The sequence below is a fragment of the Cydia amplana genome, chromosome 8, assembly GCF_948474715.1.
Source record: "Cydia amplana chromosome 8, ilCydAmpl1.1, whole genome shotgun sequence".
Lineage (NCBI taxonomy): Eukaryota > Metazoa > Arthropoda > Insecta > Lepidoptera > Tortricidae > Cydia > Cydia amplana.
This window is the reverse complement of record NC_086076.1, coordinates 16,705,152-16,733,094: the sequence shown is the minus strand read 5'-3', so window position 1 is coordinate 16,733,094 and position 27,943 is coordinate 16,705,152. Positions and strand designations below refer to the sequence as shown.

Below are 27,943 nucleotides of genomic sequence, written 5' to 3'. Positions count from 1 at the left end.
TACAAGTATGTGTTCACGTGTCTTCGTCAGCCGGTTCGTGTTCAGGCTCGGCCTCGGCCAGCGTGATGGTGAGGTCCAGGGTCTTGTCCGTCTCCGTGTGCTCGTTCTTGTAGCGCAGGTAGTTGAGCGCCTGCAAAACGGTCACCATTCATACCACAGACGGGTCAAACAGATTACTGTGTTATCGTCTTTCCTGTAGACATACACAAGAGTTAGGGCTATAAAGGTTAATTTTCTTATTTAACCCTTATCCACGTGAAAAGGTCCTTCTTTTATTTAGAGAACTATGATAAAATCATTACTTACATGCCCATGTACAGTTAGCGCTAACACACTAGTTTTCTCTCCTGTGGGCAATAGTTAATAGCTTGTGGGCATGTAAGTAATGATTTTATCATAGTTCTCTAAATAAAAGGAGGACCTTTTCACGTGGATAAGGGTTAAATAAGAAAATTAACCTTTATAGCCCTTAACTCTTGTGTATGTCTACAGGAAAGACGATAACACAGTAATCTGTTTGACACATAACAAAGTGTCATGGCGCTTTGTCAACACCATTTATTTTATAGTCTGTACAAGCGACCCGCCCCGGCTTCGTACGGGTTGATAAATTATCAGTGGCGGAGCGTCCATAGAACTCGATTCCCACCAGCTTGCCTAGTTTTCAGATAGAGCATTTTTCTTACATCTCAACAAGAAGAAGGCCGAATTATCTCCGGCTTGCCTTCGTTTATTTTTGTCGCGCCACCACTGTAAATTATACTCCTAAATCTTCCTCAAGAATCACTCTATTGATAGGTAAAAACCGTATAAAAATCCGCTCAGTCGTTTTTTAAGTTTATCGCGAAGCGAACATACAAACAGACAGACGCGGCCGGGGACTTTGTTTTATAAGGTGTAGTGATTTTATGTTGTTTGCACAGAAGGACGGGACGTACCGATTTTTAGCAATTGAATTTGATTGTCCCGTAATTAGAGAAATCCACTTCGGGACAATACATTTTGCCGAGTTTTGATCATCAAGCAACAAAACACAAGAAGCGATTTTTTCAGTATTTTACAAAATTTCTCAAAGATCAATTAGACTATGTTCATTTCTTTTCTTTATTATCAATTCCTCATATCGGCAAATGAATATAAGCTGTACAAACAGCAACACTCTTAATTGTATATCGGTGGACTTTATGGCTTTTGCAATAAGGTTTACCGATGGACAGCTAACAGTGTGGGCGATGGTACTGTTAAATTGTAACGTAAAAGTGTATCTCAAGCAAATGCAACATAATAGGGAGTATTACTGCAATGTCTTGCTGCCAGAGTGTAGCACTAGTGACTTTAGTACACCATAGAGTAACTTATACACACATACCTATACATACACCAGTTTTCACTGACAATCAAATATGTATGACATTGCGGCGGTTTGTTTATAAAGGGCCTACCGGGAAACGCGAAATCTAAACTCAGCTCGCGCTCAAGTCTCTTTATCGCTCGAATATGCAAGAGTGATAGAGTGGTTAGATAACAGAATTTCGACTCTCTCGTTTGCGGTAGACCCTTAGATTCTGACTTTCGCGTAATATTCCCTATTATTTCTTTTCCCGAATCAAGTTGTGGCGGTCGTAACCCTAACACGATCAAGAACGACATTTCGCGGGAATGTGTCCCAAATGAACGGTACTATACCTGGTCGAGGGTCAGGTGGAAGCAGTCCTGCCTGCTGGTGTTGAGCGCAGGGTTCTCCAAGTCGCTGTGCGTGGCGCGGCGGTAGACTAGTCGCCGCCCGCTGTGCCGCCCGTTTACTGTCACCTACATCAATGTCACATGTCAACTAGTGGACAGGCGGAACTTCAGCACTGTGGGCGTCGCAGCTTTTAAAATGGTTACTTTTTATACTTTTTTGTATTTTAGGAGTCTTGTGTTTTTGTTAATTTGTGTTATTTTTTATATCCTATTTTTGTTTAGTCTTCTCTCCTAGATTTCACCAAATAAAAAGCTATCATTGAACTAGTGAAAGAACTAGAAATTGAATTGAAATTGAAGTGTGTCTCTAATTTTTATAAGCACTATTTAAGAATGCAAGAACTGCTTTGGCGAAAAGTATAATAATCAAATTTATTTTTATACCACGTTTTGGCAAATAAGCATACGACCCGCTTGATTGATAGCGGGCACCGCTGCCTATGGACGCCTGCAAGAGGTATTACATGCGCGTTGACGACCCATTAGAAACTAGTACACTCCTTGTTGAAGAATTCCATACTATAATCTCTGCAGATACAGTTTTAGAGTCACTGGCTTTTCGTACCGCCGGCGGAACGCGCCGCGTAGGTATCAGAGTTCGTGCGAGAGTTCCATAGGCCTGCTCCATGAATCTAGTAGGTATTTTAAGTTGATCAGGCATGAGGGGTGGGGGGAAATGACCGAACGGGATAGTCTTATGTATCTTTCACTAGGAGTAGCAGCGAAAGCGCTATTATTGTTTGTCACAGTCTCACATTTCTGTATTCCTTACCATAAATTAGTATGGATTATGGTGGGCAACAAATAAATTCGATCAATCATAGTGTCGCATTGCCTATGTTTTGTCCCTCGCGGCGTATACCACATCTATTAGGATCCTACCATCTATGGCCTGGTCTCACCTCGTACGTGTAGTTATGTGCCTGGTCCTGCGGCCCTAGATGCTGCACTAGCGCGCACACGCCCCACGTGCGCACGTCCATGTCGACGCGCAGGTGGAACAGGGCCCCGAGCGCCGCTACCACGAGCTGCACGTGCTGCTCGGTGCGCACGCCCAGGGGGATCACGTGTTGCGTGCCGGTCTTGAACGATTCCGGGTGCTTCGTCTGAAAATAGAATGGAGTTGTAGGAACAGCAACTGTGACTGAAGTCATAGTTCCATCTCGTTTACACTTGCCTTGTTTTTAGCAGGCGTAAAAGTGAAGGTATGGTTATGTAATCAACTGTTGCAGATGTATGAATACGGGGCAAATCGAAGTGCCGACTTATGTGAATCTTTATGGGATTAAGGGTCGGTTGCATCAAACTGTTTGTCATCGTTAAAGAGTTCGCTAAATGTTATTGTATGGAAAGTTTTATAGTAAACCGCCGTGGCGCGCCGGGTGACGTTGATCAGCTGCGGCTGTCAAATATGGATGGTGCAACTGGAGCTAAGTGAACGCTTTGCCGTTATAGTCAACTAGCTTTTGCCCGCGACTTCGTCTGCGTAGCATCAGTAACATCAGCTAGAGTAAGTATAGCGTCTGGATAAAATGTAATAGCAATCATTCAATTTGAGCATTGCTTACATCAATTAACAGGCAATTTGTTAATTTTCTCATTTCCACCCCCCCTTTTCATCCTGTTTAGGGATGACTTCCGACATAAAAACTATCCTATGTCCTTCCCCGGGACTCAAACTATTTCTATGCCAAATTTAAACTAAATCCGTTCAGCGGTTTAAGCGTGAAGAGGAAACAGACAGACAGAAAGACGAGATAGACACACTTTCGCGTTTATAATATTATAGTATGGATTATTTCTAAATGCACGGTATTAATTGGCCTTACAATGAATCAATAGTGACGTAATCGTTAAAGTTATTTCATTATACAGGATGGATTTTCTTTTTGGGTCAGTGAGGGCAGCTATCAGATCCCGTGCAGCTACGAGAAAACGGTCTTAGAAGACCTTCCCTCGATTTCAAATTAATGAAGATTGGCTTTTACAGATTTTGAAAAAAAACATACAGGATGCGAGAAAAAGGTCATTTTTGACTAACTTTTTTTATGCCAATCGATCCCATTCCTATTAAGGATCAAAAGCTTGTATGTAACCAAAAAAAAATTTCGGCTAGAAAAGCCACAAATTGAGGAAGACTTTTCCCATACAATTTGTATGAAAATGAAAATTTTATTTTTCACACGCTATTTTTGTATGCCAATCGATTCCATTCCTATAGAATAGTTTCTTAGGGGTCAACTTTCGATAATGTATTAAAAAGCCACATATTAAAACTTTTTCCATACATTTACTATGGGGGAAAACGTGAATTACATATATGCCAGCCAATCTTCATTAATTTGAAATCGAGGGCCTTCCCTCGATTTCAAATTAATGAAGAACCCCTAAATAAAAAAAGAACCCCCAAGAATAAAAAAAGTTAGTCAAAAATGACCTTTTTCTCGCATCCTGTATGTTTTTTTCAAAATCTGTGAAAGCCAATCTTCATTAATTTGAAATCGAGGGAAGGTCTTCTAAGACCGTTTTCTCGTAGCAGCACGGGATCTGGTAGCTGCCCACACTGACCCAAAAAGAAAATCTACCCTGTATAAGTGTGGCAGTAGTGTATAGGAGTGAGACAGCTACCGTGTTGTAGTGTTTACGACAAGCATGTCACGACGCAAAGTTGCAAGCTTGTGTGACGTGTGTAGGTGTCTGTGTGGGTGTGGGTGGTACCTGCGCGTGCTTGTGCAGCTTGTCCCGGGGCAGCGGCGGCGCGGCGCGGCAGGCGGGCAGCGGGCAGGCGTGGCGGCGCGCGGCGCAGCTGGCCTCGTGGCGGTGGCTGTGTGGGTGTGGGTGTGGGTGGTACCTGCGCGTGCTTGTGCAGCTTGTCCCGGGGCAGCGGCGGCGCGGCGCGGCAGGCGGGCAGCGGGCAGGCGTGGCGGCGCGCGGCGCAGCTGGCCTCGTGGCGGTGGCTGTGTGGGTGTGGGTGTGGGTGGTACCTGCGCGTGCTTGTGCAGCTTGTCCCGGGGCAGCGGCGGCGCGGCGCGGCAGGCGGGCAGCGGGCAGGCGTGGCGGCGCGCGGCGCAGCTGGCCTCGTGGCGGTGGCTGTGTGGGTGTGGGTGTGGGTGGTACCTGCGCGTGCTTGTGCAGCTTGTCCCGGGGCAGCGGCGGCGCGGCGCGGCAGGCGGGCAGCGGGCAGGCGTGGCGGCGCGCGGCGCAGCTGGCCTCGTGGCGGTGGCTGTGTGGGTGTGGGTGTGGGTGGTACCTGCGCGTGCTTGTGCAGCTTGTCCCGGGGCAGCGGCGGCGCGGCGCGGCAGGCGGGCAGCTGGCCTCGTGGCGGTGGCTGTGTGGGTGTGGGTGTGGGTGGTACCTGCGCGTGCTTGTGCAGCTTGTCCCGGGGCAGCGGCGGCGCGGCAGGCGGGCAACGGGCAGGCGTGGCGGCGCGCGGCGCAGCTGGCCTCGTGGCGGTGGCTGTGTGGGTGGTACCTGCGCGTGCTTGTGCAGCTTGTCCCGGGGCAGCGGCGGCGCGGCGCGGCAGGCGGGCAGCGGGCAGGCGTGGCGGCGCGCGGTGCAGCTGGCCTCGTGGCGGTGGCTGTGTGGGTGTGGGTGTGGGTGGTACCTGCGCGTGCTTGTGCAGCTTGTCCCGGGGCAGCGGCGGCGCGGCGCGGCAGGCGGGCAGCGGGCAGGCGTGGCGGCGCGCGGCGCAGCTGGCCTCGTGGCGGTGGCTGTGTGGGTGTGGGTGTGGGTGGTACCTGCGCGTGCTTGTGCAGCTTGTCCCGGGGCAGCGGCGGCACGGCGCGGCAGGCGGGCAGCGGGCAGGCATGGCGGCGCGCGGCGCAGCTGGCCTCGTGGCGGTGGCTGTGTGGGTGTGGGTGTGGGTGGTACCTGCGCGTGCTTGTGCAGCTTGTCCCGGGGCAGCGGCGGCGCGGCGCGGCAGGCGGGCAGCGGGCAGGCGTGGCGGCGCGCGGCGCAGCTGGCCTCGTGGCGGTGGCTGTGTGGGTGTGGGTGTGGGTGGTACCTGCGCGTGCTTGTGCAGCTTGTCCCGGGGCAGCGGCGGCGCGGCGCGGCAGGCGGGCAGCGGGCAGGCGTGGCGGCGCGCGGCGCAGCTGGCCTCGTGGCGGTGGCTGTGTGGGTGTGGGTGTGGGTGGTACCTGCGCGTGCTTGTGCAGCTTGTCCCGGGGCAGCGGCGGCGCGGCGCGGCAGGCGGGCAGCGGGCAGGCGTGGCGGCGCGCGGCGCAGCTGGCCTCGTGGCGGTGGCGGCGCGGCGCGCGCAGCCAGCGCCCGCAGCCGTGCCGGCACGGGTAGCGCAGCGCGCCCGCCACGTCCTGGGGACACGGAACATGTTCAACTAAGCATTCAACTTTAAGCTTTGGTTTCCTCGGAAAGCGGTACCGTCATATAGCAGCAGTCATATAACGGACGCAAAAAGATGGCCGTCTTTACGGTGACGACATGTGGCAAGTTCGAATCCACGGCGTCATAACACACCGACAGCCACCAAGGTCAAACGAAACGTATCCAGGAGAGAAAATGGACGACCTTGATTTAGCTTTAATAATTTACTTGAAGGATGGACTATCATCAGAAGAGGAAAATAATTGTAGTGCCGAAGATCATTTATTCAAACCTCGTGGTACAGAAAGTGCATCTGAGATTTTAGTACAAATAGCTTCCCCGCTATCAAATAAAACCTTCACGAAACATCGACACCGTCAAGACGGGCGTCATGCAAATGGCGGCCCCGCTTTTTGACGTTGCGGTGTCAATCACCGCTTTCTATGAAACCGCGCAATTTGGTTTACATCGACATCGTTCTAATGACGTCATTCACCGCTATATTACGGCCGCTATATGACGACACCGCTTTAGGAAGAAACCAAAGCTTTATGGGAAGGAGATAGACTCCAACTAACCATATTTCCAGAAGATTGATGGTGTAAAGCAGGACACGGCAAACATTTGAAGAGAGCCAACTATAGGAGGATCATCAGTTTTAGGAATGTCTAAGAGCCACAAAATTATTCATTATTTGGGTGCCTTAACCTTTTGATAGATAGATAAAGCATTTTTCATTTAATTGTTGGTATATATTAAGAAAACATGAGTGAATAGAGGTAAGTGATGAAGAAGGAATACATTTTTCGGGTTCTCTAATATGTTCTCACTGCTGAGGTGAAAAGTTTTGTGAACTACACGAGATCAAAGTTATTTACATCTCGTGCGCTTTTGAGTCCCTTACTACGCTCAATATTCTAAATATAGTATAGAATCTTTCGCTTGCACGGGACTCAAAATAAGCACTCGAAGAAATATCAAACTTTGATCTCTTGTTGTACAAATAACTATATTGCCACAACAAGGATTTTAAATTACTAAATTAATTATTTGAACGCCAGACGGCGAAAGAACATGCCGAACCCCGGACGCCAGGCGATCACGATTATTTGAGCGAAATTGAACTTTACGGAGTCCCGCGTAAGTCCCTATTGCATTGGCGAAGCTGAAGACTGTACAGTTGCCGCCGTTGGCGTCCTGGGCAAGACTTTCCGATGACGACCATAAACGTCTGTGGCGGTCAAAAGGTAAAACCGTAATTGCAGAACCAAAGAGCGGCTCGCGAGCCACGGTTTGTGGACCCTTGATTTAAGAATAAGAATAAGAATAATATTTATTAAAAGAAAAACCTTATTAATAATACATAATGTCCAGTGGGCCCCCACACTAGGCTATGCCTGCCACGTGGTGGCCGGAATCGAAATTCGTAAAGTGAAGGTAAAGTAAAGAACTAAGGACTAATCTAATAGAAGGTAATGAAAGTAATAGTTACAGAAATTAAGCAATTCAAAGAATAAGGAAAAAAAAAGGAAAGAAAAAATTGTGTCTGTGCGTGCGTGTGTGTGTGTGTGTGTGTGTGTGTGTGTGTGTGTGTGTGTGTGTGTGTGTGTGTGTGTGTGTGTGTGTGTGTGTGTGTGCGTGTAAGGCTACAAAGATAGTTAGCATGTAAGTTAGGTGATGGCCTTCAACAGCATCTCAGTTTGATTGTAGTTAAGACTTTTTAACCAGTTCTTAATTACGAATTTTGCTTCAAGAGGGGACTTTTCAGATATGTTGCAGGACTTTGCCACTGTATTGTAAATAAACGGATGCAGGAAGTTAGGAAGACGCCTCGCGAAAGCGGTTTTTATGATGGGAGTAGGAATTTTAAAAATTCGGTTACGGATTAGGGTAAGATATTCTGCCGAATTTATAGTTTTTTGATGCATGTGAGTTGCAACTCGTAAGATCAATAATTGCCTCACACTAAGAACATCCGCGTCTTTATAAAGGGTAATCGTCGGAAACCATCGAGGCTTTCCAAGCATGACCTTGAGCACAAACCTTTGGGCCCTTTCGAGAAGCAGTAGTGCAGAGCTAGTGGAACCACCCCACACGCCAATGCAGTATGATAGGACGGATTCGCATATTGAAGTGTATACAAGCTTAAGCAACTCCCTCGTAGCAGAATTTCGTAGTAGTTTCATAATGAATACTACCTTTCTGACTCTAGCAGACAGCACTTCGATGTGCTTTTTGAAATTAAGATTTTCATCAAGCGTAATACCCAGGTACTTTATAATGGTACAATTACTAATCACATCGAAAACTCTACATGAGTGAATAGCTGGGTCGTCCTCCGCACTGCCACAAGAAAGCTTGAGATCTGGCCGTGAGCTGGGGGCAGAAGAGGCCGTTTTATGAAAGCATAAGTATTTTGTTTTTGAAATATTAAGTGAGAGCAGGTTGTCAGCGAGCCACTTTGTGATCACAGTCAAACCAGACTCCGCTACTGCAAAGCAACGTGCCCATGAGACATCGTGAAACAGCAGAGCAGTGTCGTCTGCATAGCAGATAATTTCTGCCTGACTGATGGGGAGAGAGATTAAGTCATTGAGGTAGATCAGAAATAGGGTGGGACCGAGGATGCTTCCCTGCGGTACACCGAAAGTTATTTAGGGCTGAGTCACTGACTAAAGTGCCAAGTCTTACACATTGCTTCCGGTTTGTAAGGTAGCTTTTAAACCAGTTCCATGCGATACCGCGAATACCTAACAGTTCAAGCTTCCTAAGCAATATCGGGATTGAGACAGTGTCAAATGCCTTGGCCAAATCTAGGAAGATTCCCACGCAGGATTCTCCTCTGTCAAGATAGGAAGAGACAAGGTTAACCAGTAAGGTGGCGGCTTGCTCAGAAGATCTCTTTTTCCGAAAGCCATATTGACTTTGGGAGAGTAGGTGTTCTGATTCAAGGAAATTGACTAGTTGATTATTAATAATCTTTTCCAGCATTTTAGACAGACTACTGAGAAGAGAAATAGGGCGATAATTCCCGGGGCAGCTCTTGTCACCTCCTTTATGAACGGGAACCACTGCAGCAACTTTCCAGCATTCCGGAAAAGAACCCGATGAAATGCTGAGGTTAAAAATATGTACGAGTGGCTTGACGATATAATTTTTTAGATTTTTTAAAATACGAGTGTTTATTTTGTCAATGCCGGACGCGCAGTCAAGATTTAAAGACATGATTAATTTCTCTACTTCAGCATCGTCGGTAGGATTTAAAAAAATAGATCTAAGAGGGGAGTTGGTTAAAGCTACTTCAGAGTACTACCATTTACAGAATAACATGTGGTGTACCTCCATGGCGCGGTTGCGGACGGACGAGAAGGGCGTGCGGCACACGGGGCACGCGTCGAGGCGCTTGCGGCACGTGCCGCACACGAGGTGCCTGTGGTGGGCTCCATCCACTCCAGTAGAAGGATGTCTAATGCAACATGTGGTGTACCTCCATGGCGCGATTGCGCACAGACGAGAAGGGCGTGCGGCACACGGGGCACGCGTCGAGGCGCTTGCGGCACGTGCCGCACACGAGGTGCCTGTGGTGGGCTCCATCCACTCCAGTAGAAGGATGTCTAATGCAACATGTGGTGTACCTCCATGGCGCGATTGCGCACAGACGAGAAGGGCGTGCGGCACACGGGGCACGCGTCGAGCCGCTTGCGGCACGTGCCGCACACGAGGTGCCTGTGGTGGGCTCCATCCACTCCAGTAGAAGGATGTCTAATGCAACATGTGGTGTACCTCCATGGCGCGGTTGCGCACGGACGAGAAGGGCGTGCGGCACACGGGGCACGCGTCGAGGCGCTTGCGGCACGTGCCGCACACGAGGTGCCTGTGGTGGGCTCCATCCACTCCAGTAGAAGGATGTCTAATGCAACATGCGGTGTACCTCCATGGCGCGGTTGCGCACGGACGAGAAGGGCGTGCGGCACACGGGGCACGCGTCGAGGCGCTTGCGGCACGTGCCGCACACGAGGTGGCCGTGGTGGGCTCCATCCACTCCAGTAGAAGGATGTCTACAGCGACATGTGGTGTACCTCCATGGCGCGGTTGCGCACGGACGAGAAGGGCGTGCGGCACACGGGGCACGCGTCGAGGCGCTTGCGGCACGTGCCGCACACGAGGTGGCCGTGCTGGGCTCCATCCACTCCAGTAGAAGGATGTCTAATGCAACATGTGGTGTACCTCCATGGCGCGGTTGCGCACGGACGAGAAGGGCGTGCGGCACACGGGGCACGCGTCGAGGCGCTTGCGGCACGCGCCGCACACGAGGTGGCCGTGCTGGGCTCCATCCACTCCAGTAGAAGGATGTCTAATGCAACATGTGGTGTACCTCCATGGCGCGGTTGCGCACGGACGAGAAGGGCGTGCGGCACACGGGGCACGCGTCGAGGCGCTTGCGGCACGCGCCGCACACGAGGTGCCCGCGGCGGCACTGCGTGATGGGCGGCTCCATCCACTCCATGCACACGGGGCACTCCAGGAGACGGAGGATGCTCTGCACAAAAATATCCTCGTCAATTTTAAGGTTCCAAAACGTAGACATATTTAGCATTTACGTTTTGGAACGTAGACATATTTAGCAGCTCACTAAGATTGTTTAAAAAAATAGTTTTTTCTTCTTTTAAATAAAACACCTGTATGACCACCTAGATTAAGATTTCCTCACATATCTCGTCACACATACTAGTACATATGCATGTCATTTATACGTAGTAATAAGTTTTTATTATAATATTTGTTTACATATAGGAAACTATAAGTCTATTACTAGAAGAATGTTACTCTATATACTTATCTGTTGTATAAGACTGTTTGTTTCTTAATAAACTAAAAAAAAAAAAAAATGGTTCCGTAGCTAGAGGGTACCACCGGGACCCTATATATTACTAAGACTACACTGTCTAGTCACCAGACTTATCTGTATCTCATGAACCGTGATAGCTAGACAGTTGAAAATTTCACAGATGATGTATTTATGTTGCCACTATAATAACAAATACTAAAAACAGAATAACATAAATGTTTGAGTGGGGCTCCCATATAACAGACATGATTTTTTTCCGTTTCTTTGCGTAATGGCACGGAACCCTACGTGCGCGAGTCCGACTCGCACTTGGCCGGCTTTTATTCTCATTATTTTTCGATATACTTACTTATAAAGTGATAACTGATAAGTACAGAATATTAACATATTACGAAAAAAAGTTTTAGGACCTAATTTGCAAAGATATTTGACTTAACTCCATTGACATTTATCTAAGGACTGACCTTACGGACCAAGCCAATAAGAGTGATGTCAAGCAACGCCGCAACACGATTGGTTGATGAGTTCGCATCACGCGCGCGATTAGTCAACTAGTTGCGTTAGACTGCACAATTGGCTCGAATTCGTGTGACACCGCTGAACTAGCACCATTCTAAGTCATATCATATCATTTATTCCATTGTAATCATGTTCATTAGTACATTATGGTCTTACATTTGACAAGTAGGTACATGATACCCTGCTAGGGTGTACAATATAGGATATTAATTTATACCTAATTATAATTTCGAGAAGTATTAAATGTCAAAGGAATAAGTAATAATAAAGTGAGTAGTCTCACTTGCATAAAAGATATTCATATAATCATTAATAATCATAAATCATAGTCATTCTAAAAATAAAATTTAACAACAAAATATTAATAATTATAATATTATTTCCTTAAGGGCCTACTGCAGCCGCGTCTGGCGCTTCGTAAACCACGCCCGCTAGTTCTTCCCTCCCCGCTAACACGCACACATGGAAACGCTTCGCGCCGCACGTGAAGTTTGTGTGACCTTTTAGCACCATCTAACGTTACAGAAGTTAACTACCATTATACGCGGTCGCTGCGGTCGGCCAGAAACTTAAATTCGGAAAAAATTGAAACAGATGGCGTTGTTACTTGTTCATAATAGCAAACAATAAAATAATTAATTAATAAACCTGAATATTTATTGTTGTTTTGGAAGATGTTAACAGCATAGAAGCAGCAGCGTATATAGCATATAAGTTAAGAGTATTGATAATAAGAAAATAGCACAAGAACAGAAAAGAGATTATTTTTGATAAAATATGATGAAAACAGATTTACTTGATTACGCTCACCTGACTTTGCGGTCACTAAATGCAAATTTCAACCTTATTGTTATGGGGTTACAATACCCCTGGGGTTGCAGGCGTCCATAGTCGTTATTATTATAAATGCTTTGGTTGAAATGCTTTTTAACCCTCGAATTTTTCATAGGTACAGTCACCTGCAATAAAATGTTACTCTTCGACGGCCGCAAAAATATGTGACACGCTCTTATGGCTCTACAAATAAGATCTAACATGATCTACCGCAAAACGGCCTTCGGTGTGTAACATATTATTGCAGCTGACTATACTCGTATTCATTGTTGTATAGGTAGGTATTAATATCTTTTATCCGATCGATTTGCATTTATTTGAAATAAATCAGTGTTTAGTAATTATATGTTTTATTGAATAAGAGATTATTTAGGTATGTAATGAATACAGGGTGCCTTTTTGAAACACTCATTTTTAGGGTTCCGTAGCCAAATGGCAAAAAACGGAACCCTTATAGATTCGTCATGTCTGTCTGTCTGTCTGTCCGTCTGTCCGTCCGTATGTCACAGCCACTTTTTTCCGAAACTATAAGAACTATACTGTTGAAACTTGGTAAGTAGATGTATTCTGTGAACCGCATTAAGATTTTCACACAAAAATAGAAAAAAAAAATTTTTTTGGGGGTTCCCCATACTTAGAACTGAAACTCATTTTTTTCATCAAACCCATACATGTGGGGTATCTATGGATAGGTCTTCAAAAATGATATTGAGGTTTCTAACATCATTTTTTTCTAAACTGAATAGTTTGCGCGAGAGACACTTCCAAAGTGGTAAAATGTGTCCCCCCCCCCACCCCTGTAACTTTTAAAATAAGAGAATGATAAAACTAAAAAAAAATATATGATGTACATTACCATGCAAACTTCCACCGAAAATTGGTTTGAACAAGATCTAGTAAGTAGTTATTTTTTAATACGTCATAAATCCCCTAAATACGGAACCCTTCATGGGCGAGTCCGACTCGCACTTGGCCGCTTTTTCTGGATAATTTTGAATTTCAATTGTCAGGGGTGCCTACATTATTTTTTAATACATTTTACAACGACAACAAACAAAAGTTCAAATTCGCCGTATTTTTATTACCCGGGTCGATCGCAACAAAATAGAAAATTATGTTTTTCAAATCTAAGCGTTATTGTAATTTATCTCAAATAACCAAAAAGTCAATCTGACTAGAACTTAAAAACGAACTGAATTATTTTAATATGTTGATTTTTCTTGGTGACCCAGGAGAATTTTTTTTTGTATCCCATACAAAAAGAGCGTATCCCAATCGCGTATCGATTTTAGTTTTTACTTATAAGTGTGAAAAATATATTCTACCATATGCGAAGGATGTGTGTTTTTTCATGTTTTATGTGTCTTTTTGTACAATAAAGTGTTTTACTGCTACTAATATATCATTAACGATTAACTAAAAAGGTATTTACATCTAATTTAACTGGTAAATTATTAAAGTCCGCTAAAGTTAATATATACCTATTCAACAAAATATTTGTTAATATGTCCCAAAATCATGGCTCATTTTTTAAGAGCCAACAGGAGCTGAGATTTAAATATTTTAGGTAAATATTACCCATCTCGCTAACGGAAGCGGCTCCTGAAACTAGTGCGATAAGGACAAGGCGAAAAATCCTGCGTAAAAATCTCAAAAATCGAGGTTTCGTACTCGACTGTTTCCTCCTCCAAAACTTAACCAATCGTAACCAAATTTGGAAATCTAAATTATTATAAAATTATCTGTGTCGGACCGTTTTGCTTTTTTGGCTAATTGATATGAGTTTTGAATACCACGCCTCTCATTGCGGCATAGTCAATTAGGCCATTTTGGCCATTTTTGAAGGGCTCTAGCGCCTTAAAAAACAAAAATGTCAAAAAAAGCAAAACGGTCCGACACAGATATTGACTATATTAATCTGTGTTGAAAAAATCATTGCTCTGGCTTCAAAACCCACGGAGGAAACAGTCGAGTACGTTTGTATGGAGAAATGACCACTCCTGTTGGCTCTTAAGTCTCCTGACTTACCAAACATATCGCAACGAAGGCAAGGGTACAACGCGGCATCGTGAACCTAATAACGTAAGGTTTCAGTTACTTTTTTAGTCGCCGACCATTTTATCCGGGGTACGAAAAGAGGTATTAGATCTATCCTGGGTCTAATATGTTATAAAAACATAGTTTTTTGAAAAATGTTCGTAGGTAGTACACAAAATTTACATTTTCTTTTAAATGTGATTTGGGTCATCGTTCTCCCTGGTGACTTTTCTGGTGACCCAAGAGACATCAATTTTATTATGACTCAGGAGACTTTTTTTCTATGCACTTTGATTTTTTTGATGCGCTAATTTTGTAATCTAAAATAACTTTAAACTGCTGATATACTTATATCACTTTGCTGATGAGTGGAAGTGGAATTTAAACTTAATTTATTGTTCTCTCCCTTGACATTTTGGCATACATTTTACATGCTGCAGTGCACTCCTAACGTTAATAAAGACATCATTTTTAGAAAAAGCTTTAGGAAAACTCACTCTTGAGCTTAAAACGATTAAGTCCTTATCATATTATGTTAGATTTTTAGTACAGACCAGGGATGTTGCGGATGCAGATTTTTTGACATCCGCGGATGCGGATGCGGATGCGGATGTCAGGATTAGGTACTTAGAAAACGTCAAATATTACATTTTTAGTATTTTTTTATTTAAAAAAACCAAACGTTTAGTATTTGAGCAAGAATATAGGTGCGTTATATTTAATAAACAGTAACTTCGCCGACTTTTCTGGATCTAGACGATTTCGTTATAGGTAATGACGAAATTACCTAGCACTTACGCCGCCGCTAAGACGTTCCTGTACCGACTTGTTCGACATCCGCATCCGCATAAGCTCCGCATCGATTTTATGCGGATGCGGATGCGGATGTTGAAAATAATGCGGATGTTCCGCGGTTGCGGATGCGGATGCGGATGTTCGCAACATCCCTGGTACAGACCCCAAATCAGTGAAAATGTCTCTTAGCCAACTAAATTTGTCCCTGGGAAAAGTACGATATCCCTAAAAATTGTACGTACATTTCGCATTTTTCTGAAGGAACGGAATTCATAAATTGGGTTATTATTATTTTTTCAGATTATTTGATTGCATTGACATATCACCAAGATAGATAGAACATTTAAGTTACCAGAAGAAAAGCATTTGTGTTCTTTTATACAGTGTGGAAAAAGTAGGTTCGATTCCCGGGCGCGACTAAGCGAATTTAAAAAAAAACAACGTGTTGCATTCCGGGAGTGCCGACAGAAGTGAAAACTCAATGACTAGTCCAAAATGTCTGCAGCACTATGTATAATTGACCCATCCTCCTTTCTATTGAAAACTTTTGGTTCCGAAATTGCTGGTCAGTGAGCTTGTTTAAAATTCGAAATTCAAATTTATAGCGTTAATTGTTTAAAATTCGAATAGAAATTGTAAAGTTACCTTGCAGACCTCGCATCTAAATATATTTGGTCATGATATTTTGAGTTTTATTCACCAGTACTAGAGTTCACTTTTATTAGCGATTTCATCAAGATGTAGCTTTATTGAATTATATTTGAGTGATATAAAGTTATAATACTGTGAGATCCTCGTATTTCAGCCCGTACAAGATTATAACCTTTTTCATGTAATGTCATTGAGTTTTTCTTTATTGATTTAAATGCCATCTAAACCTGGTCGCCTTAAGCTGTCTCGAGTTCATCATTTTTTTCCCCACCTCAAAAAGTGCCTAGCGCCGCTAAAGAAGTTTTCACTTTAAAAATCTTTGAATGCAGTTGTTTCTTTAAAAAACAATAATGTTTCATTTAAGTAAAATGAGCAAACTTAAGGTTTTAAGGCACTTTCCCTCCAGGGCCCATAATTTTTTTCCACCCGGTAGTAGACAACTATTATTTTCGACTAAATGAAGTTTTATTAGATAAATCGTTGATCACATGGTTCGTTTCACACATCACATCAAATCGTTTGTCATCACAATCAAAATTTGTCAAAAGTAATGAAATTTATGCCAAAAAAACATAAATAAAACATATAAATTCAACACATTTTTTTAATAAAAATCTTTCTCGATGATATAAAAAAGAACATCGACAAATTATGTTCAAAGAATTAATATCAAAACAGATGTCATAATTAGGATTGGCTACTTTAAGAAAGGGACAGAGAGATTTAATCCTCTCGCTCTGCACGTTTTTCTCATTCCTCCTTGTCAAGCCAAAATAAACTATAAAATGATAGTAACACAGTACATTGTAATATTCACTTTTTCCACGGTATCATGTCATTGTAAATTACTTATGTGAAATTGTAGTGGCGTGCGACTTTCAAACCGGAGGTCACGGGTTCGAACCCCGGCCCGTGCAAGTGAGTTTTTGTAAGTAGGGACCTTTTTTTAGTAGTACTTAAATATAATAACTTTACGTATTATTGAAATAAAATATTTTATTCAAACAAACTTAATAATATAATAATTAAAACGAATAATATCAATTAGTTTTTAATATTGATTCAATTATTTTAAATTATTTGAGCATGAAACATACTAGATTTATTTTTATCATTACAATAGAAAAAAAGCAAAAAATATATTCTTATAGATATTTTATTTTCAAACAAAAATAAAGCAAAAAGTTACGGTTAGATTCTGATGGCTAAATACCAAACAGCTACCGATACATTTCAATATCTGTCGAAATTTCCTAACCCGTTGTAACTGACAAAGGGTATAGATTTCGACGTAGCATGACGTAGCCTAGCAAACACGCACACATGCGTAACGTATAGGCCTGTAAGAAGGCACCATCATAGGTTTACCTCCGATTCCGTTACTACTCAATGGAGTTACGACTCAACGTTTATTGGATATTTAAATTTTACGTAATTCGGAGCGCTGCGCGAAGTGACATAGGTCTTACCTCTTTGAGGCACGACGGCCATCTAACATTACTGGCATAAAGAATGCATTTATGACTTTGACGCATGACAGAAAGAGAAACCGAACTGCGTAAAATGGGCGTTTGCTGTTGAATTCATAAAATCAAAAATCGATAATAAATCCATCGGTAAAGGATAATAAGTTAATATTTAGTTCTTTGAAAGTTAAGACGAGATGAAAACCTTTGCTGTAAGGTGGGTTGTGCTGGATATGGATGTGTTTTCTAGTTGTACGAAGCTAAAACCGAAAAATGAACACGTAAGTTTGGATTTATTTTCTATCGAGAAAATTTTAAGCATTCGTGTTTCGACTACTACGAAATCTCTTATCATATAGTCAAGAAACATATATCCGAAAATCACTACTGTTTGTTTCCGGGGCTAGCCACTGCCACCTTTCTAAGATCCTGTTATTTTTCGATGCACGGCCTTAACAACGAGTGTGGGATGCATCGTGATGTGGTGGCAGTAGACAGGAACCTCACGCCGCTCTCCTTGGCAAACGAGAACTGGCGCAAACCTGTAGTACTAAGTACTGCGGATCGCAAGGCGGCATGGGAGAGTAAGGTGCTACACGGGCGGTTCTACAAGGCCCTCACGGGACCCGATGTGGACCTGCTCGCGTCGGTGAACTGGTTACGATTCGGGGACCTCTTCGGAGAAACCGAGGGTTTTGCCTGTGCAATTGCGGACGAAGTAATGATGACGAACAACTATCGGAAATATATCCTGAAGGACGGTACGGTCGACATTTGTCGGGCATGCCGTCGTCCCGGAGAGTCACTCAGGCATATCATTTCCGGTTGCTCTCATCTTGCTAACGGCGAGTACTTGCACAGACATAATCTCGTAGCCAGGATTATTCACCAGCAGCTTGCTCTTCTATACGGCCTTGTGGACCGCGAAGTACCGTACTACAAGTACTTACCTGCGCCTGTTCTCGAGAATGGTCGTGCCACGCTCTATTGGGATCGATCTATCATCACTGACAGGACTATTGTAGCCAATAAGCCTGACATTGTGATAATAGATCGAGCGCAACGCCGGGCCGTGCTCGTTGACATCACCATCCCCCATGATGAGAATCTCGTGAAAGCCGAGAAGGACAAGTCCAGTAAGTACCTAGACTTGGCTCACGAGATAACCGCCATGTGGGATGTTGATTCGACGATCATTGTCCCGATAGTTGTTTCAGCGACCGGTCTAATAGCGAAGAGTCTCGACCAACATCTTGAGAGACTCTCGCTAGGTGGTTGGATCAAGGGCCAGATGCAGAAGGCGGTGATCTTGGACACGGCGCGGATAGTCCGCCGGTTCCTCTCTCTGCGGCCCTGACCACCGGCAGCTTGGGCCTTGCCCCGCTGCTGGCGGCACCCTAGGTTAGGTTTTTTATAATGTGTTTATATGTATTTTTTATTGTTTTGTAAGTGTTTTTATATTTTACTTTTATATTCATATTATAAATCACCTAGCCTAGAGAGTTCAAGTAAATAAAGAGAATTATAATAAAATTTATAAACAATCATTTTCCATAATTATAGATTTTCATCATAAAAAAAATCTTCCATTGAATAATAACATTTTTCTAATAACATTTCCTTTAACTGTTTCTTAAATAATTTATTGCTAATCGTAATTTCAAGATTCAGGAAACTAAGCATTTTATTCATTATACGTACACATCGACAGTAAGGGCCGTTTCTTACCATAGCCAATTTGGAGGGTGGCAATAATAGTTGAGGACCGACAAGTGCCCGTAAAGGCCCGTCCTTAGATATATGTCAATGCTTAATTCGACAACAGTCCTGAACAGTTATTAAATCATTGAATATTTATAACATGAATATTTAACTCACGTGATTGAGAGCCAATGCCGAATCCTGCGTTTCTCCTGTAACCAAAATGACACATTCACGTATTTGTTTATTTACCCTCTAGCGGCCCACCATACAAAAAATTGCCAGACAAATTCGAATTAATGGTATTAGAAAATAGAATTGAATTTGTTTATGCGTCCATAATGTCCATATTTTTACGCTTGACTGAAAAACTAACGGAAGCGAAAGAGGTATGTCAGGATTGTAGTAAGTGGAAATCCATAGTCTCTGCATTTCTTCAATCTGCATACCCTTCCGTGAAATAGGCGTGATTATATGTAGGTATGTATGAACATCAGTGTTATTTATTTTGGTAATTTAATCTAAAGTTCAACTCATGTAATTAATTTCGCACATAAAGAAAATAAAACTCACCTTCTCTTTTTCTTTTGGTCCCTCTGTGCTGGCTTGATTCTGCCGGGGTGTCTGCTGGCTCCTAATATACAAATATAGTCTGTCAAGCTGGATATGTCAGTAAAAAAAAAATAAAAAAAAAATATAAAATATTTATAGTAGCAATGTAAAGCAAACTGAATTAAGTATGGTATCCCTAGGAAACGAACAAAAAGCAGCAATGTACATCGAACAACGATGAAATGTAAACAAAACAGTTCAGATAGAGTCTGTGCGGAAAGACAAGAGTCGTGGGATTTGAGGGCGCGCCAGTGCTATTTTATGGTTTTTGCTATGCTGACAACACTGGTCACGTGATTATAGTACGACACTAAAGGTCATGATACTTGAATCCCTTTTGTTCCGGTTTTTTGCCACGGCCAGCCTGGTGGTGGTGTCGACTCGTCAACTCAATCCTCTGATTTAGCGCAGGCACAAGTTTTCTTTTTAAAACACACTCGTGTTAGGGTTCCGTACCCAAAGGGTAAAAACGGGACCCTATTACTAAGACTCCGCTGTTCGTCCGTCCGTCCGTCCGTCTGTCACCAGGCTATATCTCATGAACCGTGCTAGCTAGACAGTTGAAATTTTCACAGATGATGTATTTCTGTTGCCGCTATAACAACAAATACTAAAAACAGAATAAAATAAAGATTTAAGTGGGGCTCCCATACAACAAACGTGATTTTCGAAGTTAAGCAACATCGGGCGGGGTCATTACTTGGATGGGTGACCGTTTTTTTGCTTGTTTTGCTCTATTTTTTGTTGATGGTGCGGAACCCTCAGTGCGCGAGTCCGACTCGCACTTGGCCGGTTTTTTTTTTATAAAAGTACCGTTTCATGGTCGCCGGCGGGGCGCGGGGAGGGCTCAGGGCCGGGCTCCACCTCGAGGATCTCTTCTTCCAGCAGACCACCCGTGGACATGTTCAGGGGCTCCTGGGCTGCAAACAAATGCCTCTTTTAGGCGTTTATCACACCGCGGCGTCCCTGCATCAGTGTGATAACGGCCTTATAGCAGGCATAGCTCACTCCGTATTTAATAAATATAGTAGTTGAGATCCTAAAACTGCCATGTTTTTAGGGTTCCGTACCCAAAGGGTAAAAAACGGGACCCTATTACTAAGGTAAATTACATGTCGCATGCCTACAAGGTAAGGGCATGCGACTTTCAATCCGGAGGTCGCGGGTTCAAAGCCCGGCTACCAAATAAAACAGATAGATTAACCCCTATAGACTGGCGATAAATACCTTCAATGTCATCAAGGTCAATAGGCTCCGGGTCGTGATGACGCTCCTCATGTTCCCGAGCGCTGCGGTCACGGTCGCGGTCACGGTCACTCCGGTCACGGTCACGGTCGATGCGGCCTCTGCCATCGGACTCATCGTCGCCGCGGCTTGACTCCGGGGCTGCGCGCAGGACCAACACCGGTCTTGAGCTTGGACCCGTTACTGTAGAAAAATTTCAGATTTCAGATGATTTATTGATAAATGTACATCTCATTTACATGTCAAACAAAATATTCAAAATAAAAATTTCAAAACTACGCAACGGATTTTGATGCAGATTTTTTTATAGATAGAGTGATTGAAGAGGAAGGTTTATGTATAATTTGTTAACCCGTGCGAAGCCGGGGCGGGTTGCTAGTATTCTGTAATAATATTCCAATATACCTATATTATTTTCTACACAAACTAAAATAGTCTTAGCCGTAGAGTTTCCGACAAACAGCAAGCAAATTTGTATTGTACGAAGGGTCGGCCTGAAAACCAGCGTTGTAGTAGGTAAGCCTGCTGCAACACATGCTGAGGTTCGCTCCTTTTTAGCATCATAATTTAAAAAATCTTATATCTACATGTAAACAAATTAATTTGTGCCTATTTAAGTTTAATTCTAAGGCTTGTAATGTTTTGTAACATTGCCTGTAAACATTTTTCAATGTGGTGTTAAATAAAAATTTTCTATGTCTATGTCTATGTCTATATATATTACAATAATATATTCTGTAACTGTGTTAATATCCAGAAAGGAAAATGGTATGAAAAGGCGTTCTCTCGCGGTCGTCCACTTTCGTCTTAACCCGTCAAACAACCACAACAAATTGATGAAAGCAATTTGACCCATATTAATCTGTAGTAACACACGTGTGATACTAGGCTCCCCGGGTTAATAGGGTAAGTGTATTTAATTACCATTGCCGCTGCTCGTGTAGGGCCGCTTGCGCAGTAAGTTGCGCAAAGAGCAGTGCAGACTTGACAGGTGGCTCGCGTTGGGTTGGTAGCCGCTACCTGCTGACCATAGTACCATTAGTGTAATTTGGACCGATAGTAATATGGAAGATGACACATGTTGAATTTTATAACAAAATCTAGTAAAATAGATAGCAAACGAGCAATTTATCACAATAATGTGGATATTAAAATAAAATATGGAAATCTTACAAAAAAACAGGACCTGAAAATTTCAAAATTTTAGATTTTTTTTTAACTTCCAAAAACGATAAAAGTAAGGGTACCATTCGATTCCTTACATTTCATATAAAAAAATATTGTATAGCAACTATATACATAAAAGCAATATTTCACCGACAAAAACGCAATTTTCTTGTTTTGTCCATACGACAAGATGGGCTCTCAGAGACCTTGACGTCACGTTCATTTATCGTTTTGTTTAGGGCGTTTCCCGAGTGAAGTACGACTGTCGACCTTCGACTACAATTTCTGACTTTTGTGTTACTTTAATGCAATGGGTCTCATATAGACATTTGATCCTAAATACAAACCCGATCGATTAATACCATAAATGAAAATTAGTCATGTAGCCTATTGTAGGGAATAAAGCCCATGACAGACGGAACGATAATACATCGGTAGATATCGGAAGATACGCATCTGCCGACATCTTTTACGTACTATTTGACAGAGTCCACACACGAAGCTGTAATATATATTTTGGTATCTTACGTTATCTTATCGCAAGGCATCTGCTCGCGCTCCGTCTGTGATGGCCTGAAGATGTCTATTAGCGACATATCGCTCGGTATATTTCGTCCCACACAATGTAGGTACTAGACAGTGAGCGATATATATTTTGGTGTCGTTGGCGTGAGTGGTGCTTAGCGATACTATAAGATATCTGTCGGTATCTGCCGATATCGGCCGATATATAATCGCTCCGTCTGTGACGAGTGTGACGAGCTTAAATTGGTCCAGCATTGCAGTCTTCGAAAAATCCGAAAAAATACAACGATCAGAACGTATCAACAACGAAGAGAACCACCTTTTTAGGGTTCCGTACCCAAAGGGTAAAAACGGGACCCTATTACTAAGACTGCGCTGTCCGTCCGTCCGTCCGTCCGTCTGTCACCAGGCTGTATCTCACGAACCGTGATAGCTAGACAGTTGATATTTTCACAGATGATGTATTTATGTTGCCGCTATAACAACAAATACTAAAAACAGAATAAAATAAAGATTTAAGTGGGGCTCCCATACAACAAACGTGATTTTTGACCGAAGTTAAGCAACGTCGGGCGGGGTCAGTACTTGGATGGGTGACCGTTTTTTTTGCTTGTTTTGCTCTATTTTTTGTTGATGGTGCGGAACCCTCCGTGCGCGAGTCCGACTCGCACTTGGCCGGTTTTTTGAGATCGTTTAACCATATCGTGTACCTGAGGGAGAAGCGTGGCGTGTGAGCGCGATGCGTGAACGTCGGTCGGGCTCCAACAAGTCGGCGAAGGTCGTGGGTCGCGGCCCGCGGGGCGGAGGCCCGCTTCGACACCTGACAAAACATTGTACACTAGAGGCCATTCTTCTAATCGTATATTTGGTAAGATAACTTATATTGGTGATGCAACCTTTGCCAAACTAGAAAATCAAGGTGAATTTTTGAATTCTCCATAATCTTTATAGTTTCGCCAAGTCCGTATGTCTGCTCCATGATCGTTAGTGCTAGTTTTTATTATGGAGGCTAACGAGCAGACGAATTGCCTGATGGTAAGCAATAACTGTCGCTCATGGACACCCGCAACACCAAAAGGATTCTGCGTTGCCAGTATTTAAGATCACTCCTTACGCTACGCTCTTTTCTTGAAGGTTCCTAGTTGTATTCTTTCTTATTGAAATGGATCAGAAAGAGCAGCCACCGGCCCGCCATCAATCTGAATTCCCATTAACTCAATTATATTTTTGAATCACTCCTTATTACATTGAGAGTTGAGAGCCGGGAAGCGGGTTCTCTGTTAGTAGACGCTTTCCTGTACAAAGCGGGAAAACGCTGGGATCGGCTACAAGCGTATTGAAATTATAACTTGCATACCTGACATTGGGTGGCAGCCTGCTAGAGTTGCCAAGAAGTGTCCAGAAGAGACGGTCGCGCTCTCGTGGCGTGCGACGCGTATTCGGCAACGGGCTCACTAGGTGACTTGCGCCTAAACAATAAACATATACATGTTTTTTACGTTAACCATGTTATGTGCGCCTATTATGTGGCCATAGTAAAGCCTCCATAACGGGACCAACCTCAATTCAATCAATCAATTTCTATGTAAGTTTTATTAGGGTAACAAACAAATTAATACAATTATAATATAACTAGAAATAAAATAAAAACACAAACTACCTATAAAATAAAATAAAACACAAACTACATACCTAAAAACTTACCTACCTATAAAACCAATTATAAAAAGAACACCCCATCCAACAAATCTGTCTGCGGCATGGACCTCATGACACTGGCGGCGTTACCTCTCTGTATCGCAAGTGAAATGCGTTGAGACAGGTACGCGCCAGCCCTGGGGTCCTCTGTGGCATCCTTGCCACAGACATCAATCAATCAATTCAATCACGTCAATTTTTTTTATGAAAGTTTTCACATGCCAAAGTAAATGGATATTGTTGTAAGAAATTAAGCTTTAGGTATTATTTCCAGATAATCAATTCAAAAACATAGATTTGAACTTTATTTAATTCCATGATGAAGAAGGGTGATACTGTAGGGTGAAAATTAAATATGCAAAAAATTTACCAGAAATGTGTGGACATGAATCAGTGACAGTCAGAGCCTTTGGCTTTCCAAGAAAAGTGTTCAACTATGTATTAAAAAATTGCTGCTGTTGGGAGTAGAGTACTAAGGACAATCCACCTTCATCATCATCATACTGCTAGCAGTATGCCTGGCTTTTGACCACGGCCGATTGCCCAAGAATCGGAGTAGGTACTACTTTTTAAAAAAGCAACTGCCATCTGACATAAAAAAAATAAAATCTGACATATAAAGATGGTTTAAAAATATTTTTTCGAAATAGATTTTATCCATACCACTAGTCCCTGGCATAGATGCCACACTTGCTCGGTGGACACCAAAGATTCGGGACAGGATACGGACCTCCGGATTTATTGGGGTTTCTTCATCTGCAACAAGATAAAAATATAATATAAGCACACCATTTATTTGATAATTACTATTATTTCTCAAAATATTAATAGATTTTAGATTCTGGAGTAGGCACAGCAAACAACCATCTTAATTTTATTTCTGAAAAGGAGGGTACCTACTTGTCCAAAATAACCAAAAATCTAAATCAAAGCCGACATTTTCATATATGAAATTATACTGAATCTCTATTAACCTATAATAGGTTACAAATCATGATTAGCTCATTTAGCTACTAAGTTATGTACTAAACTGACATTGCACTTAAAAATTTAAAAATACCTGAGCTATCCAGTTCTCTTGTTTCATTATTAGCACCATCGTTTCTGCTACCCATAACTACGCAGTTTTGTATGCTTTGCTTGGTAACCGAAGGCTTTATTATTGTACAATTTGTACACAAAACTCGCAATACTAAATCGTTTCCCCTTACAGTTATTTTATCACTGCCACAAATGTATGTCCAAGTCCAAGGATGCGTTTGATCGTGGAAAGCCGATCAACGCAAGAGAGTTGAACTCAATATGTATAATATTACATGGAACAGAGTTATTAGTATTATTACGAAATATGTATACACCTAAACTAATAACTTTGCAATATTTTGTATGATTTATGCCGGCTACACACGTAACTATAAATCGTAGCGATTAAACTGTGCAGTCCGACTGTGCAGATAAATCGAACGTTCCTAGTGCCTCCACACGCCTCATATCGGCGTCGATAGTCAGTTCTCCGCAGAAGCTCACGCAAGAAACATGTTATCCATGTCATCAAAGTTAATATGGTAGTTAAGTTTTCTTAAATTTTCCAATGTTCCGCGCAACTTTCTTATTTTTTCTGTCATAAGAAACTTCTCCTGACAATAACTAACATATAGACAGTCAAGCAAATCTTGTCAGTAGAAAAAGGCGCGAAATTCAAATTTTCTATGAGACGCAGTGCCTTCGCGCCTACATTTTTCAAATTTGCCGCCTTTTTCTACTGACAAGATCTGCTTGACCAATTTTAAGACAAAAAGAATTAACGAAATTGGTCCAGCCGTTCACGCGTGATGCGTGACCAAGAGAAATATGGATTCATTTTTATATTTTTCATTACATTTTTTATTATTTACTTGAGGAACGAACGTGCGCACACAAGCAAGCTACGTGAAGTACTGCCGAAATGACCGATCGCCATCCACACGCAACGATAAAACTGACTAAACAAACGCATCGACAACGATTTTTCTAATATAATTTGCAACTGCCACCGATCAACGATAATCGACAACGATTTGTCATACACACGGCAGATAAAACTACGCAAATCGGACTGCACAGTTTAATCGCTACGATTTATCGTTACGTATGTAGTCAGCATTATAGGTATAAGCAAAACGTCAAACGAATGTCACGTTTGACAAACGTGAAGGCCGGGTTGTTCCCATACGGGCGCTTTTTTACAGTAGCTTGAATAGCTTCGAACTTGTAGAGACTTGAATTCGGTTCATGTTTTGATGGAAAAAGCATCTGTGTTGCCGCATCCACTAACATTTCTGTAGATCAGTTAAAAGTTAAAATTATGCTTATTTGAAAACTTCTTATAATTATTTTAGAGAATAGTGTCGTGAAGCCCACGGAAAGTTCATTGAACTCCGCATCCGCATTATCAAGTGCGAAAATCGAGAGCGATTTCAATAAACCTATCTACGACTGAAACATGATGTTTCACATCACCCATTCGGAAAAGGGCGTTTTCTTCCCGAGGAGGGGTCAAAGTTGCACTTTTCTGTTCGAGGACACCATTTTTTTAATCCGTTACAAACATTTTTTAGCTGGAAGAAAAATTATTTAGAATAGAATAGAAATAATTTTATTCATGCGCACAAACACAAAATAGAAAATTATACAAAGCAGAGAATCATAAAAGGATAAAGTGCCACGAAATGGTCTCACTTCAGCATGTTGCTGGCGACTTTCAACACTGGTCTCACCTCAGCATGTTGCTGGCGACTTCCAGCGCTGATCTTCCGATGAGACCATCAGGTGAAACAATCACGACAGGTAACATGAATAAAAAAGAAAATTAATATATACCTAACATACAAAAGACAAAGACAGTAATAAGTCAAAAATACTTACATTACAATAAATTACTATGTACAAGGTTGTATTACATATTACGTACGTAAGGGTGTACCTTGGGCATTAAAACATTGAATCCCTCACTACGCTCAGGGTTTTATTTTAGAATTCTAATATGGAATCCTTCGCTTCGTTCAGGTTTCAATGTACGCCCACGCCGTAAATATATCATTTTGCTCCCTTGTGACACAATCTACTAGTGTACTGTACATATACCAAAAGCTGCTGATATCGAAACCTTGGTCGGACACTATTTTTCATTTTGACAGCAGTAAGTGTCCAGGCGGGAAAAAAAATTGTACAATGTAATTAAATTTGATATAATTATCAATGCCATGGTGTGGTTGTTTTCAAATTTGCCGCTCGATTCCACTGACGGAAATGGCTGGACAAAGTATAATATATAGCTGGTCAACTAAATCTTGTCAGTAAAAAAAGGCGCGAAATTCAAATTTTCTATGGAACGATATCCCTTCGCGCCTACATTTTTCAAATTTGCCGCCTTTTTCTACTGTCAAGATCTGGTTGACCAAGTCTAGAATCTGGCTAATGAAAGTCGAGCCTGAGATAACGCGGGAATTTCAATAAAAACCGCACCTGGCAATAAAATTACTATGAAATTAACCCTTTGACCGCCGTTGGCATGTATACAAGACAACGATAGAACGATACACTGGCGCCGCGCCGCTGTCTTGTATACAAGACAAAAATTCAACCGCTCGGTAAATGTGGAAAAAATATCAATTCTAATTTTTTTACACTCATGTTAATATTTTAGGTCCTTGTTTAAAAAAAAATGCACTTATTGCAGCTATAGAAATCCATTCTTTTATAATAAGGCTCTCAAAAAAATTGCTCCAGATTTCAACGTTTT

At 42.5% G+C, this 27,943-nt stretch overlaps 2 protein-coding genes across 2 annotated transcripts; both read right to left on the bottom strand.

Moving 5' to 3' along the window:
• Positions 1–19,255, bottom strand: LOC134650494 (E3 ubiquitin-protein ligase SIAH1A-like). The gene is made up of 7 exons (XM_063505451.1): positions 19,250–19,255; positions 19,093–19,170; positions 10,439–10,603; positions 5,880–6,053; positions 2,646–2,849; positions 1,687–1,809; positions 1–130 (listed from the first exon to the last, which is right to left on the bottom strand). The coding sequence occupies exons 1-7, from the start codon at positions 19,253–19,255 to the stop codon at positions 14–16; spliced, it is 867 nt and encodes a 288-aa protein (XP_063361521.1). The 3' UTR covers positions 1–13.
• Positions 19,256–20,694: 1,439 nt separating this feature from the next.
• LOC134650493 (uncharacterized) lies at positions 20,695–25,350 on the bottom strand. The gene is made up of 7 exons (XM_063505450.1): positions 25,223–25,350; positions 24,826–24,918; positions 23,822–23,933; positions 23,175–23,284; positions 21,697–21,792; positions 20,755–20,955; positions 20,695–20,705 (listed from the first exon to the last, which is right to left on the bottom strand). The coding sequence occupies exons 1-7, from the start codon at positions 25,275–25,277 to the stop codon at positions 20,695–20,697; spliced, it is 678 nt and encodes a 225-aa protein (XP_063361520.1). The 5' UTR covers positions 25,278–25,350.
• Positions 25,351–27,943: the final 2,593 nt, after the last annotated feature.

Excerpts from the sequence above, each read along its gene's own strand:
- LOC134650494 (XM_063505451.1), bottom strand. Across the intron at positions 6,054-10,438 it reads TGCGCAACCGCGCCATGGAG|GACGTGGCGGGCGCGCTGCG; the intron begins GTACACCACATG and ends CCGTGTCCCCAG. Across the intron at positions 1,810-2,645 it reads CACATAACTACACGTACGAG|GTGACAGTAAACGGGCGGCA; the intron begins GTGAGACCAGGC and ends ACATTGATGTAG.
- LOC134650493 (XM_063505450.1), bottom strand. The coding sequence starts at position 25,277 with ATGGGTAGCAGAAACGATGGTGCTAATAATGAAACAAGAGAACTGGAT. Across the intron at positions 23,285-23,821 it reads AGGCTGCCACCCAATGTCAG|GTGTCGAAGCGGGCCTCCGC; the intron begins GTATGCAAGTTA and ends ATGTTTTGTCAG. Across the intron at positions 21,793-23,174 it reads ACGCCACGCTTCTCCCTCAG|GTAGCGGCTACCAACCCAAC; the intron begins GTACACGATATG and ends TATGGTCAGCAG.